Source organism: Pristis pectinata, chromosome 16 (genome assembly GCF_009764475.1).
Source record: "Pristis pectinata isolate sPriPec2 chromosome 16, sPriPec2.1.pri, whole genome shotgun sequence".
In the NCBI taxonomy this organism is placed as follows: domain Eukaryota; kingdom Metazoa; phylum Chordata; class Chondrichthyes; order Rhinopristiformes; family Pristidae; genus Pristis; species Pristis pectinata.
Genome location: NC_067420.1, coordinates 42,814,990 through 42,829,151, shown reverse-complemented (window position 1 = coordinate 42,829,151; position 14,162 = coordinate 42,814,990). Strand labels below are relative to the sequence as shown.

The 14,162-nt window shown below is 38.3% G+C and overlaps 1 protein-coding gene across 1 annotated transcript in view; it reads left to right on the top strand.

Annotated features, from left to right (window-relative positions):
* The window catches only part of LOC127578674 (double-strand-break repair protein rad21 homolog), a 53,251-nt gene that overhangs the window by 28,958 nt on the left and 10,131 nt on the right, over positions 1-14,162 (top strand). Inside the window, exons 9-13 of the mRNA XM_052030949.1 lie at positions 2,989-3,218; positions 5,606-5,720; positions 7,362-7,507; positions 10,553-10,663; positions 13,581-13,661. Coding sequence (XP_051886909.1) covers positions 2,989-3,218; positions 5,606-5,720; positions 7,362-7,507; positions 10,553-10,663; positions 13,581-13,661 — 683 coding nt within the window. The remainder of the gene's footprint in view (positions 1-2,988; positions 3,219-5,605; positions 5,721-7,361; positions 7,508-10,552; positions 10,664-13,580; positions 13,662-14,162) is intronic.

Sequence of the window (14,162 nt, the reverse complement as noted above, 5' to 3'; positions counted from 1 at the left end):
TCGGTCATGACTTAATTTTCAATGAATTGTGGCATTGGGCAGGTTTGATGAGGTATCACGTATTGTGAAGCATTGCTATCAAATGATGCAATGGATTTCATGTTATAAGTGATCTGCCTTCAAAATAAGGAGTCACGCATTTGAGAAGAAAAGAAATTCCTTCTCTGAGGATTGTGAATCTTTGAAATGCTCTGTCCCAGAGAGTTGTGGAGACTGAATCCGTGAAAATATCATTTCTGAGAAAGAATCATTTTTGGTCTACAAAGAAACTATGGTTTATAGGCAACAGTTGGTGAAGTTGAGGTCAGGTCATGATCAGATCAACATGATCTTACAGTAACCATATGGCCTATTTCCACTGTAGTTATGTTCATGTCTAAATAAAGTGCCTTTGTGAATATACAGATTAGATTAATTGCGCTGATAAACTTCTGGCAGTGGCTTTGATATCTATTCAGAAATCTTAAATAATAAAAATGTTTAAAATCTACAGATGCTGGAAATCCGAAATTAGAATAGAAAACGCTGGAAATGCTCAGCAGTTCAGGCAGACTCTGTGGAAAGAGTAATGGTTAATGTTTCAGCAATCTTGATACTTTGTTCCCCAAAACATTTTGAGGGCAATTTTTTTACTGGCTTGGCTTGGTGATAGGAGGCAGAGGGTAGTGATCAAGGAGTGTTTTTCTAACTGTAAGTCTGTAACCAGTAGTGTACCACAAAGATTGATGCTGGCCATTGTCATATATCATATATATGACATGGATGATAATGCAGCTGTAAAAATGTAAGTTTGCTGATGACACAAAAATTGGTGGAGTAGAAGATACTGAAGAAGACTGTGAATGGATACAGAGGGACATATGTAAATTGGAAAGTAGGGCAGAGCAGTAGCAGATGGAATTCACTTAAGACAAGTGTGAGGTAATACATTTTGGGACATCAAATACCAACAAGATATATACAGTAAATGGAACCTCAGGGGTGTTGATGTACAGAGGGACCTTAGGCCACAAGTTCATAGCTGATTGAAAATGGCGACACAGGTGGATAGGATAACGAAGAAGGCATTCAGCATCCTTGCCTTCATAGGCTGAGGCATTGAGCATGAGTTGGGAAGTCATGTATTAGAGTCATAGATTTATAGAGCATGGAAGCAGACCCTTTAGTCCAACTCATCCATGTGGCAGCTGTGCACAACATTGGTCAGGCTGCACTTGGAATATTGTGTACTGTTCTGGTTTCCACACTACAGGAAGTATGTGGAACATACAAAATACTGCATTTGTAGGAACCTGAAATAAAAATGTGAAAGGCTGGAAATACTCAGCTGTCCAGAAGGCATTTGTGGAGAATGAAAGAGTTAACATTTCAGGACACTTCAGCTGTTGCTCTTCCACCCTAGTAGCAGGTCTCTGTATACTTCAATATTGTGAAATGTACCGCTGATTTATCTATGTTAGACATACTGCTAGGAGTTCCTGCTCAGACCAGGCATCTAAACCTCTACTTGAAGAGTCAAATAGTGTGTTGTGTAAGGATTTGGTTGTGCCAGGCTTTGAGCTGTGACTGCCATTTAAGGTTTGTGAAGGTAGATTTGTGGGGAGCACCCATTGCTCAACAGCAGCCTTCCTGTCTTGCTTCTCCTAAGGTTGAACAGCAGGGATGTTGGACAATTTTAAGGATAGAAATGTGTGCAGCTCCCTGGTTACATGGCACAATCTTGCATAAACGTTGACTAATACCTCTGCATTAATTTAGTTGTAAATCTTGTTGAATTTTAATAGCTAATGTTCTAGCGCTGTAACGGCTATGTATACACAATCAATCATACGAGGTTGCACACCATAGACCCGACTCCATGCTATCAACTGTTGATATCAGTAGTAAAGGTGATGCATTGCCTGGCCAGGCATAAAGGGTGTGGGGCAAGTAAATGCAGTTGTAAACTGGAAACAGCAAAAAAACGCATATGTTGTCTGTTGTACACTAAAAGGAGCTAATGTTGTACAATTCAGTAAATTCTTTTGAAGTCTACTGCTGAAGTATGCTTTCCAGACAATGAAATGGCATGTCACTTTGCTGATGTATGTGATAGTCTTTTGAAAGAAGATAGTCTTCAGATAGATGAAGGTAAGTTTTATTCTCTAGTCCTAGTTTGCTAGGTATACTTTCCTGTACCTAATGTATTCTAAGCTGCTTGGGACATTGGTGGTGGTGCACATCAACTGCTGTTGCTATTCCATTTCCTCCCTCAAATCTTCCTCAGTACAGAAGGAAGAAACAACAATGCCTTCACAAGGAAGAGATGCTTAATTAAAGACGAATAAGGCAATGTAAAAATACTGTTGTTATGGTGGAAACTCCATTTTATACTGCTTCTGAAGATTGCAAATGACAGCCTCACTAGCCGTTGCTGGCAGGGTGAGTGAGGGCAATGTAATTGTAGAGGTGTGTTTTATGATAGCTGGTTATAGATGTAGCTTCAATGTCCCTCTCTCTCCAGAATTACCATTGGGATGAATATCAGCCCTGTTCAATGAATGTATTAATACTGACCTGGAAGGCCATAAATTGGCAATGCTTCAATGAATTGAACTGCAAATGCAACAGTTGTTGGGAATAATACCAATGGAGTGTGATCAGTAGGTCATTTGGAAAGTGTATATTTTTGCCTTTGATGCTTTCACTAAAATCAAGTCAAAATAATTAATGCAAATTGCAAAGCATATATATATATATATATATATTAGTTCTGACCATAGCCAGCATTTTATCTGCACAGGTTTGACTGTCTATCTATATTCTAAATGAACAATTATGGTAATCTCTTACAATGAGAATGTGATTATGGTTTGACTGTTCTTTAAATATAGCATAAGAGACAAATTATTGAATGATAGTTGGTTTTTGCAATATAGTGTCAAAAGTGTTGTAAGCACCAAGGAAAAAACATACTCGTGTATCTTGCACCGATAATGTTCTTGTTAGTTTATTCAGAAAGAAGACGCGGTAAAAGGAGGCGGAAGCTTATTGTGGATTGTGTTAAGGAACTTGATAGTAAGACCATTCGTGATCAGATTGAGGACTTTTCAGATATAATCACAACAATAGAACTGGCTCCACCTACCAAGAAGTTAATGATATGGAAAGAGACAGGTGGAGTTGAAAAACTCAACTCTCTGCCTGCCCAACGCCTAATAAATTACAGATTATTAAAGGTAAATGACTTTTATTTTTAGCATGTAGCTTTGTTATGCTAAAGCTTGATTAAGCCTCCAGGTAAAGAATTACTTGCTTCACGGTTTCATTGTTATTTGAAACTTTTTTATCAAAATGTAATCATTCACCTTCTCTCTAAAAACAAAATTTGGTCATTGTAGATTTCCAAAGATATCAGATCAGAATGCCTTAGGAAAGCATTGAAATGATCAAAGCAATAATATTGCTTTGCAGAGAAATAAGTTGAAGATTGAGCAAAAGATTGCAACGGCCACAATATAGTCCAAGTAATGGATGGTGCTAATTCATTTTGTTTGGAAAGTGACATTATCTTCCTGAATACAGGCAATCCCTGCATTACAGGGATGGTGAAGGGTTGCATTCCCAAAAAACAGTCCATATTGCAATTTTCTGTAACACAAAGCTGCATCGTCTGCACGTGCATCAAGAGACGCAAGTTGGAAAAAAATGTTTTTTTTACACATAAATTCCATGAGAGAAAAATTATTCTGTATCTCAGATTTTTGGGTAGTGATTTGTCAATTCTGTAAAGGTGAATTTCCATTACTTGAATACCGTAACACGGGGGTTGCCTGTAACATTCACCTGAGTGGATAGGGCATGCTCAGGTGTTAAACGCTTTAGTCCTCAGATTAAGAAATGGACCTAGAGATGCCTGTACATCCAAATGGCTGTGCTATATGATAGTAGAGGTATTGTGCTGAAGGCAATTACAGTTGTAGACCCACCACTTCAGATTTCAGTGGGGCAAAGGCTCACACCGGGGATTGCCTGGTGAAATATCTAGAGTGAAAGGAAATGTCGGGATAATAGTCATTACTGCATTTCACTGCAAGAAAAATCATTTTTCAATCATGTAGTACTAGAGAAAAAGTATAATGCAATTGAATTTCTAGTCCGTTGTTTGTTCTCATAGCCGAGTCGAACCAAGACTTCATGTTGCACCATTTAATACTGGTGTAGTTCCCTTAATCAAATCCTTTAAATTAGGAGTTCCATCTGTATAGATTGATACTGAGAGAGCAGGTGTCAAATTATTGAGTTCATTAAGTATGTTGCAACTTAATGAAAATCCTAGTTATGACTGGGAGACACTGGTGCCAGCCATTTATTGTACTTTTCATCTTTACATTGAAAAATGTGAATCTAAATTTAACAAACAAATAACTACAACAAAATCAACCATGAAGAAACATCCTAAATCTGCATAAGAATAAAATCTAAGAAGCTAATTTTATTAGCATATGGTAAAATAGTTTGCAGCAGGGCAGGATACTTTTTCCAGTTAGTGACATCAAGATTGCTCCACTTTGAGGTAAGGGTTTGCCAGTTACCCTCAACCAGCAACACAATGTCTTGAGATTAGAGACCTCAGTTGGAAAGAGGACCTGCCATCAGATTTCTGTGAGAATATCGATTAGATCTAGATTCAACCTCTGCAATGTGTACAGGATACAAATCAATTATGAAGGACTAAGTAGATGAGTATCCTTCCTGTACTCCGAATGTTGTTAAATGATTCTCTACAGTATACCCCATTAAAAATTGTCACTGCTATCATTGGAACAATAACTAAATGTCGCCACTGAAAATAGCTTTAAACACCAGGAAACTTAAATACAGTGAGTGGCGTGGCCCAATCAAATTTACTAGTCAGTATCTGAAAGGAAAACCATGTTGGTGCATTTTCATTTGGACTCATTCCACCTAGAAACATATCCTGATGTAAGATGTCAAAGCACTCAGATGGTCACAGCTCTGACATGTCTTTGTGTTATAATGATAGAGTGTACAGTTTTGCAAGCCAGTCTACTTCAGATTGTCTTTTCTTTAGTGAATATGTGCATGATAAAATGCAACCCTCTAAAGCCAAGCAGAATTCCTTCCAAACTTATTGTAGCAACAAATTACTTCTCTCTGCTGATCATGCTTCTTGTGACCATTTTCACTGGCATCCTTTAAATAGATTATCTGGTCATTTTCTCATTTGTTTGTGGATGCTTGCTGTGTTCATATTGGCTGTTATTTCTTTCATTACAATAATGACACCTGCTGTAAAATACTTAAGAAATCATGAAAGATGCTTTGTAAGTGAATGTCCACTTTCTATTACAATTGAATGGAAGAATTGCCCTCACAAAATTCAGTAAAGCAACCTATTGTGACATTTAAGGTGTGCCTCAATTGAAGGGCAGTTCAATTCCAATTTTCTTGCCGTTGCAACATCAGTGCTATAAGAGATTGTTGTCAGAATGTTGGCAAGTTTTTATATTGCATTGTTGGAAAGCAGTTTGTGCAGCAACCAATGTACCCAGTGCGAACTTATTAAATACTTAATTACAAATTATTTTGCTTGGTTCATCAGTTGTTCAGACATTGCCTTAGAAAAAATCTACCTTGGGAGAAAAACAATCAGAGTGATGCTCTGGAGAGAACATATGATATCGAACAAATAAGAAGTGAGGAACATTATGTAATTGGTGAGTAATTGAAGATTTTATCTGGCATATTTCAAATAGGTTTGTTTTTATAATAGTTCAAAAAAAATCTGAAGGATCTGTGCAGGAAATATTAATTAATCTTTAACTTTAGATGGTACCCACTTTATATTTACATAAGTTCCTTTTTATCTCTTCTCTTCAGTAATGAATCATTTTGGAAATAATTAAAAGTATTCATGATTAATGTTATGTTAAAATTTGAAGATGGCAAAATACAGAAAAACTGATACTTGAAAAAACAAAGCAGAGGCTCATTTGTAGCATGTAGAAGTTACAAGTCAGGTGCACAACTTCAGCAAATTTTTCAGTGCTCGATTTTGCTTGGTCCTATAAAATGATGTCTCCAGCAAGTGAAAAACCTGTTCAAATGTTGGAATTACTGAAATAAGATGCTTCAGTCCTGGCCTGTTTTCATAATACTTAGAATAAAGTTGGTATTACTAGATTCTGAAAACTTTGTTTCTCACTAGTGAGCAATTATTGCATGCATCTAACATTGTGCAGAGCAAATTTGCACCTTTTCGTCTGGAATTTGCAAGTTTCACTTTCTTCATTATTATGTACATTTGGAAATGCAGGGGCTGATGAGGGAAAGTCAGTGGGGCTTTGTGCAGGGGAAATCCTCACTAATTTTCTGAGGAAGTAACTAAGAAGATTGATGAAGGCAGGGTGGTAGATGTTGTCTACATACACTTCAGTAAAGCATTTGACAAGGTCTGCAAGGTAAGCTGGTTCAGAAGGTTAAGGCTCGTGGAATCCAAGGTGAGCTAACTAATTGGACTTAAAATTGGCTTGGTGATAGGAGATGGAGGATAGTGATGGAAGATTGCTTTTCTTATTGGAAGTCTGTGATCAGTGGTGTATCTCATGGATCTGTGCTGGGACCTTTGCTGTTTGCGATATATGTTAACAATCTGGATGTGAATATCAGAGGTATGATAGGTAAATTTGCAGATGACATGAAAATTGGTGGTGTGAATAGCGAGGAAGGTTGTCCAAGGCTACACAGGATATAGATCAGATGGAAAGTTGGGCATCTTTGTGTCATCAGCAAATTCAGCAACTATATCTTTGATGCCTTCATCTAAGTCTTTTGTGTAAATTAACAGACAGTTGAGGCTCTGGCACTGATCCCTGATTACATCTTGCCAACCAGACAAAGGTCCATTTATGCCTACTCTGTTTACCTGTTAGCCAGCCAATCTACTATCCACACCAATGTATTAACACATGTACTCAAACTTATGAGTTTTTATTGGAAAGTTAAGTGGGAAATCTGGCCCTAAGATTTTATCAAAGGACAGGTTAATATACATGGGTTGTGGGCATCACTAGCTGTAGTTGTCCTTGAGAAGATGATATGGGTTACCTTCTTGAAATTGTGCATACCATGTGCTGAAAGTACGATAATATTGCTTAGTTTGGGAATGGTTTGATGCAATTGAATATCTTGAATGAAATGCATGCTGATGTAAAATTTGAAATAAAATAACTAAAATCTTTTAAAATATATATGGCTAGCCCAATCAAGGCCTGTTTTGAAGTATCCTGTTTCCAAACATGTTTTTACATCTTTTTCTTTCCATTCTTCTGCCTGCTTATTTTTGGGGTTTGATAAAGATTTGCCTATCGTGGAGGAGCCGTGTGTTTTGCAAGAATCTATAATAAATGAATCCAGAAGGAGCAGCGTTGATCACAGACCAATATCAGTCCAGAAAATCTGCAAAGACCAGGACAGTGCATCTGAAAAAGAGATCCATGAATTAGTAAGTGTCTGTAATAGCAGTTATTCTACTCTGAATTAACAGTGACATACCATTGAATATTGGAGATTTTTTTATCACATCATAGTGAGAGAACTACTGATGTTTTTATTATGAAGCATCAGAATGGGCCAGAACAGCAACCAAGAGGAAACAAGTTGAGACAATGCCTCAAGCATTTAGAAATAATTGAGTTGTTTGCAGAAGAAGACCAGTGCATAGGCATTTTAATGCAGATTTGATGAAAAATAATTCTTAAAGATCATGACCAAGAAATTCTTTGTAGCTAATTCCAGTTCTCCTCTGTTACCTAAACAAAGATGTGGTTAAAAACCTTTTTAAGCATATTTTTGCCATACCTTATGCAAATTGATGCCAACTCTGAAGAGTTTCCCAGAACTTATTATTGCAGGAAGATTAGAGTGTGTTGACTGGAAATTGATTAGCGTAGCACTAACTTTAAGAGTATGAGATTGAAAATCAATGTTTCCCTTTTCAAATCTTGAATACATTGTGTGAAAATCACTGTTTGGGAAATTGTACCCAGTACTTTCTGCAGCTTTGTATTCCAGTGTAAGCTAGATATTTGATATGTAGGATACGTATGGAGTGAAGTTGTATATTGTAAAATACTTGTTTAAAGATTCGCCAAGAGAAATTGGGTCACGGTTTTCTGCTTCAAATAAATTATTGCTCAGTGACAAGGAAAAATGTTTTCATAGTGCTTCATTTACTGTGGGTGTGCAATTTAAAGGGCCAGTAACACAATTGGCAGTCTGCTGCAGAACAGGAAGCCATGGTGAATAATGTTCAAGTGCCTTTTCAATGATTGCTTGATGAAGGTAAGAAGATATGGCCAGGAAGATAGGGAAGGAGGGTCCATGTCTGCAAACCCAATATAGAGTCACACTCCTTTCTCCAGCTCTCTGAGTAACTAAGTTTTTCTAAGGAAATGGAGACAGAGATCTGTAACCTTTCACGGGCAGAACTGCAGGCATAAGATATGCCTCGATTGTTGTTTGTGTCAAGATCAAGGCTAATGTCATCTAAACCCCTTAGGCTCAGGATCATTCCAGGCAGCAGAGCTTCATCCATATTTTACAGTTTGTGAGCACTGCATCATTGACGAGGTCACTTTTCCTATAGCTGAGAGAATAAGCTGAGCAGGCGTGTGAGCTTGTGAGATTACAGCTTTCCCAAAGGTACAGGAGGTGAAAGACTGTAGTTGTATAGCAATTAGGCTTCCTTCGGAACCTGAAGCTCTTAATTGCAGGGTCTATCATTCTACGAATGTACTGCTTCTCATCGACCCTGTGAAGAAATTGTTCATGGTTAGTGCCATGTATTTTGGGAGTTCATTTGACTCTTTTGTTCTTAGCAGTTGCATTTCCTTGACATTTCACATACCACTATACCTCAAGGGCTGAGCCTTTCAGGATAAAACCTATCTTCTCCTTTGACCTGACTCCAGCCTGAGCCCCAGTTTACACAACTGAACACTATTATAATGATTTCTGCAGGATGTTCGGAAGCTAGCTGAGAATGTTATTGAGATTCTCAATGTGATATGCAATGCCCTGCAATACTTCCAGAGTTTCATACTTAAACATTAGCTGCTGCCTCCTTGCTGTCAGGAGGACTAAGCTTTTGCCGGTGGCCTTTCAGCGGGAGGAGTTGCATCTGGTGGCAGCAGGAGGAGCATATTCATATTCAGCAGCAATGGGGTCTCCTCTCTGGGCATATTGTCAGAGGCAGTCTGATGGCACACAGATCCTTCTAAGGATCCCTAAGCAGGCAGATGACTTTGCAGTCACCTCCTTCCACCTGCTTTCCATGGTAGCTTTGGCCACAGACTATGTACTTTTTGACCCCCACATGGCTTGTTAATGTGAGAAGCTGGGTGGTATGTATCCTCTCCCTGCAGTGCCTTTTTGTCAACCATTTCAATAACCACAGAACTAAATATACTTGCATCAATTGGTGGATTAATGAAGAATGCCAACTGATTTAAGAATGCACTGCAGATGCACTAAATTCAAATACTAATTGTTAATCCCCTATGCAGATTGCCATTTAGGATAGCCTTTGGCACTTCAAACAGATACAGATGTTTACAAGAGAATCACAATTAAATCTAGCATCCAAGCTGCACTTTACTGTTTCTGGTTAGTGTTCCTGTTTCTGGGTAGTGATTTTTTTTGTGTGACTTTTCTAACTTGTCCCCCATTACACACCTTAGCAGAAGATGGTACTTGTGCTGTATTTAATGGTGGACGTTGCACGTGTCCCTAGCAGGCACATTGTCCATTGCAATTCATTTTATTCATATTGAGCATTTCTACTATGTTTTTAAAATAACTTAAATTGCATTGACTTTTATAAATGAGTCTGTGATTTTGTTTCATATGAGTGAGCCTTCCCTTTATAGTCTTCCTTCCTCCTCAAGAAGTATCATTGTAAGCATAGTAATACCCAATTCAAGTCATCTCAAGACTGTCAATGTTCTCTACTCAGCCCTGAATGCGATGAAGAGTTTTTTCATCTTTTTTAATTTGTCTTTGGGATGTAGTTTGCAATGATAATTGCCCATCCCTGTGGCTTGAGAAGGGAATTGCAAACGTATTTTGAGACTGGGGTATTTAGCAATATTCCTTTGTTTGGATTTTCAAAGAATGTGACCAATTCTGGGATTCTGATAGACTTGGCTAAAAGATTACCGGCTGAGACTTGCCTTCAGACAAATTTGGAATTTACGTGGTATTTTATAGGAAGAAACCTCTGTAAAAGAAGAGTTGTTTCTCTTTAAGTAAATGGATTATTCAGTGCTAATTGCACAGTACTGAGTTACTTTGTGGTGCTGTGTAGAGATTAGTGCAGGTTTGCTTTTGCAAACCCCCACACAGTGAACCCCAGTCTCAAACCTACCATTGTTAGAAGTTGAGGAAGTTCTTAATGGAGCATTTACTAGCAAATCTTTGTAACATGGAAGACAAAACATAAGGAAAATTTTTTGATAAAATTTAATAGATTTTTGTTACTTTTAAACAGGAAAAATCTGATTCTGACTTAATGCAAGTGGATCTTCCTCTTGAAGAGTCATTAGTTGTTCACCTTGCTGTTGGAGAAGAGAGAGAAGTTGAACAAAATGAAATTGTAGAGGTGAGGAAAATGTGTCTGCTTCAACCAGAGATAAAGAACCAATGTTTAAAAAGACCTGTGTTAGCAATATTTGTATTTTAAGATTTGGCCTGTGAAAAGCAACTTTTGCCCAGTTGATATGACAGTCATAGAGTTGTAAAGCACAGAAGCAGGCACTTCGGCCCAACTCAAGTTGCCTACCTGAGCCAGTCCCATTTGTCTGCATTTGGCGCATTTCCTTCTAAATCTTTCTTATCCATTTATCTGTCCAAGTGTCTTAAATGTTGCAATTGTACCTGCCTCTACCACTTCCTCTGGCAGCTCAATCAACATACCCATCACTATCTGTGAAAAGGTTGCCCTCGGGTCCCATTTAAATCTTTCCCCTCTCACTTTAAACCTACACCCTCTAGTTTTAGACTCCCCTACCCTGAGAAGAAGACTAATCATTCACTTTGTTTATGCCCCTCTTGATTTTATAATACCTCTGTAGGGTCACCCCTTAGCCTCCTGTGCTCTAAAGAAAAACTAGCCTTTCCAGTCTTTCCTCATAAATCAAGCCCTTCAGTCCTGGTAACAATGTTGTGAATCTTTTCTGTACCCCTTACAGCTTAATGACATCCTTCCTGTAGCTAGGCGACCAGAACTGCACCAACTTCTTGTTCAGTTGTAACATGACGTCCCAACTTTTGTACTCAAATGCCCTGACTGATAAGGTCAAGCATGCCAAACATTTTCACCACCCTGTTTGCCTGTGATACCACTTTCAGGGAATTCTGTACTTATACAGCTAGGTCTCCCAGTTTTACACTCTCCAGGACTCTGCCATTTACTGTGTAAATCCTGCCCTGGTTTAACTTGCCAAAATGCAACACTTCACACTTCTCTGAGTTAAATTCCACCTAACATTACTTGGCCCACTTTCCCATTTGACAGCTTCTCAAATGTTAATTAACAGGAAAATACGTAAATATTTAGAACATGTTTCTAGTTTAAAATTGAATTGCATGAAATGGGAGGCAGACATTTTGGCTGGAAAGGAAATCGTTTAGGAAGTGCAAAGAAAGCTCAAATGAAGAAACGTTTTCAGATTAGCAAGGTATCCTTCTAGATTGCTAGTGGTATCCTTCAGACATTGGAAACGGAACTAGTCTGCATGTAAGTGATTAGGGAAAGAATGCAGAAATATAAAATTTGTAGATGAAATTCAGCTTGTAATTTTAAAGACAAATTCAATAAAATTTTGCTGCTTGTGGCATAGGCACAATGTGCAAAGTAGCCTTTTGCCCAAGTCTCTAATATACCTTCATCAAATTTGGTTTCTGCAACAAAAGCATAATAGTCCCAATGTAACCAACAGTGAATTAAGTGGACCTACAGTGGGCAGAGATTTTTTAAGGTGAGAGGGGAAAGATTTAAAGGGGACTTGAGGGGCAACTTTTTCAGACACAAGGTGGTGGGTATGTGGAACGAGCTGCCAAAGGAAGTGGTGGACACAGTTAAAATTACAGCATTTAAAAGACATTTGGACAGGTACATGGAAGGAAAGGTTTAGAACTATATGGGCTGAACACAGGCAGAATAGGACTAGCTGAAGTAGGCAACTTGGTTGGCATGGATGAGTTGGGCCAAAGGGGCCTATTTCTGTGCTGTATAACTCTTTGACTCTAAGTCACTCCTGTCTAGGAGAGATTCCAATTTACCCAAATATCTGAAGCCTTGGCTCCTGCACCAGCTCCTTAGCCACACATTTAGTTGTCCCATCTTCCTATTTCTAAAGTCACTACATCACTACTTGAGGTTGTTCTGAACTTGGGGCCTCCTCATTCATTAGTTGTTTAATTATCCACCACCATTTAAGACTGGTGGTGGCAGGTCTACATTGTTTGTTGATTGTCTATTGCATGTTATCTGTTCTATTTAGCATTCTTGTATTCCTGTGGGTGCAATTTCACTGGGTTAGCACCTCGTTTTTTAGGTAGACCTAGTCCTGCTTCTGATATCTCATTCTACACATACAATTGAATTAGAGTCAGTGTCCTTACAATGATGGATATGCAGGGCTATGAAATTACAGGATGTGGTGAAGTACAATTCTGCTGATGCTGCTGAGGGCCTATAGCATCTCATGGATGTCCAATTATGAGCTGCTAGATATGTTCTGAAACTATCCCACTTAGCAATGATTATAGTGCCACACAGTATAAGGAGGACACCCTTGGTGTTAAGACAGGACTCTATCTTCACAAGACCTATGTGGTGGCCACTCCTAATGATACTTTCATCTGGAATGAGTAGATTGGATAAGGCTTAGGTTATGTAAATTTAACATTGCTATTGGTTCTCTCACCTAACCTTGCAGCTTTGTCCTTCAGGACTCGGTCAGTGATGGTGTTATTGAGCCACTCTTGATAATAGGCTTTGAAGTAGCCACTCAAGTGGCTCTTATTATGGTTTTGACACTCTTAATTTTTCTAAAAACGTGAAGCACTGATTCGTCAAATGACAGTGAAAACAATATTTGGCCTGATGCCATGAGACTTCATGGAGTCTGGTCATTGTTAAGAATTCCAAGGGCTACTCCCTCCTGACCATACCACTATACTGCTCCTCTGGTGCATCTGTCCTGCCAGTGGGACAGGATATATTTGAGACCTTGATGGAGGAGTCTATGATATTGGCTGAAAAGTATAATTTAATGAAGCTAGTTTGTGAAACATCAGTCCCAAATGTTGGTGAGAAGGATTCTGTAAGGTTAAGTGAACTGTGAACAACTTTATCGTGTCTGAATTTGCTGAATTTCAAATCCATTGTTCAAATTGATAGTTGAGTAGCTGATCTTGATTATTAGCAATATTAGCTGCCAAATTACTTGTATTTATCATAATGAATTGTGATTTATGAGTTAAAATTTTAACCTTTTTAATTTATTGTACAGAAGCAAAGTGGAGCAAGAGATCAGGATTTTGAAGAGACACGTAGCAACCAAAGAACACAGCACCTTTGGCACAGCCTGCAGGTATACTTTTTCATATTTTCACCTTTCTGTCTTGGTAAAGTCATCCATCTGCTACTCTATACAATTAATTAAAAAGTTCCTGTTTAGCATGAGTGTTTTGTGACACTAACTGTGACGGGTGAAGAAAGGGTGCGAGAAATATTCTCTTCGATGCAAATTAGAGAATGACCTCTCTTGCAGAACAGGTGGACAGAAGTCCAATTTAAAATGGATCTCAAGGTTTGCTTAAGTTTAAGCAGCAAGTTGTGAATGCTTGCTGTGTTGCAGGCAAAGTCAGAGCAGTGATTTCTAGGGCTACTGTAATGCCAGTGATGACTCTTTGGGTCAGGTTATACCTTGTTGGTGTGGACTGACGAGTCTTCCTGAGGAGTCACAGTCTTTACTTCAAGTTCAAATGTCACTGTTGTCTGCACCTCTAAATATCTTTTGTTAATACATTTACCTCTGACACTTCCATTGATAGTTCCTTTGAATATTTTCTGAAATTAGTATTTGCCATGC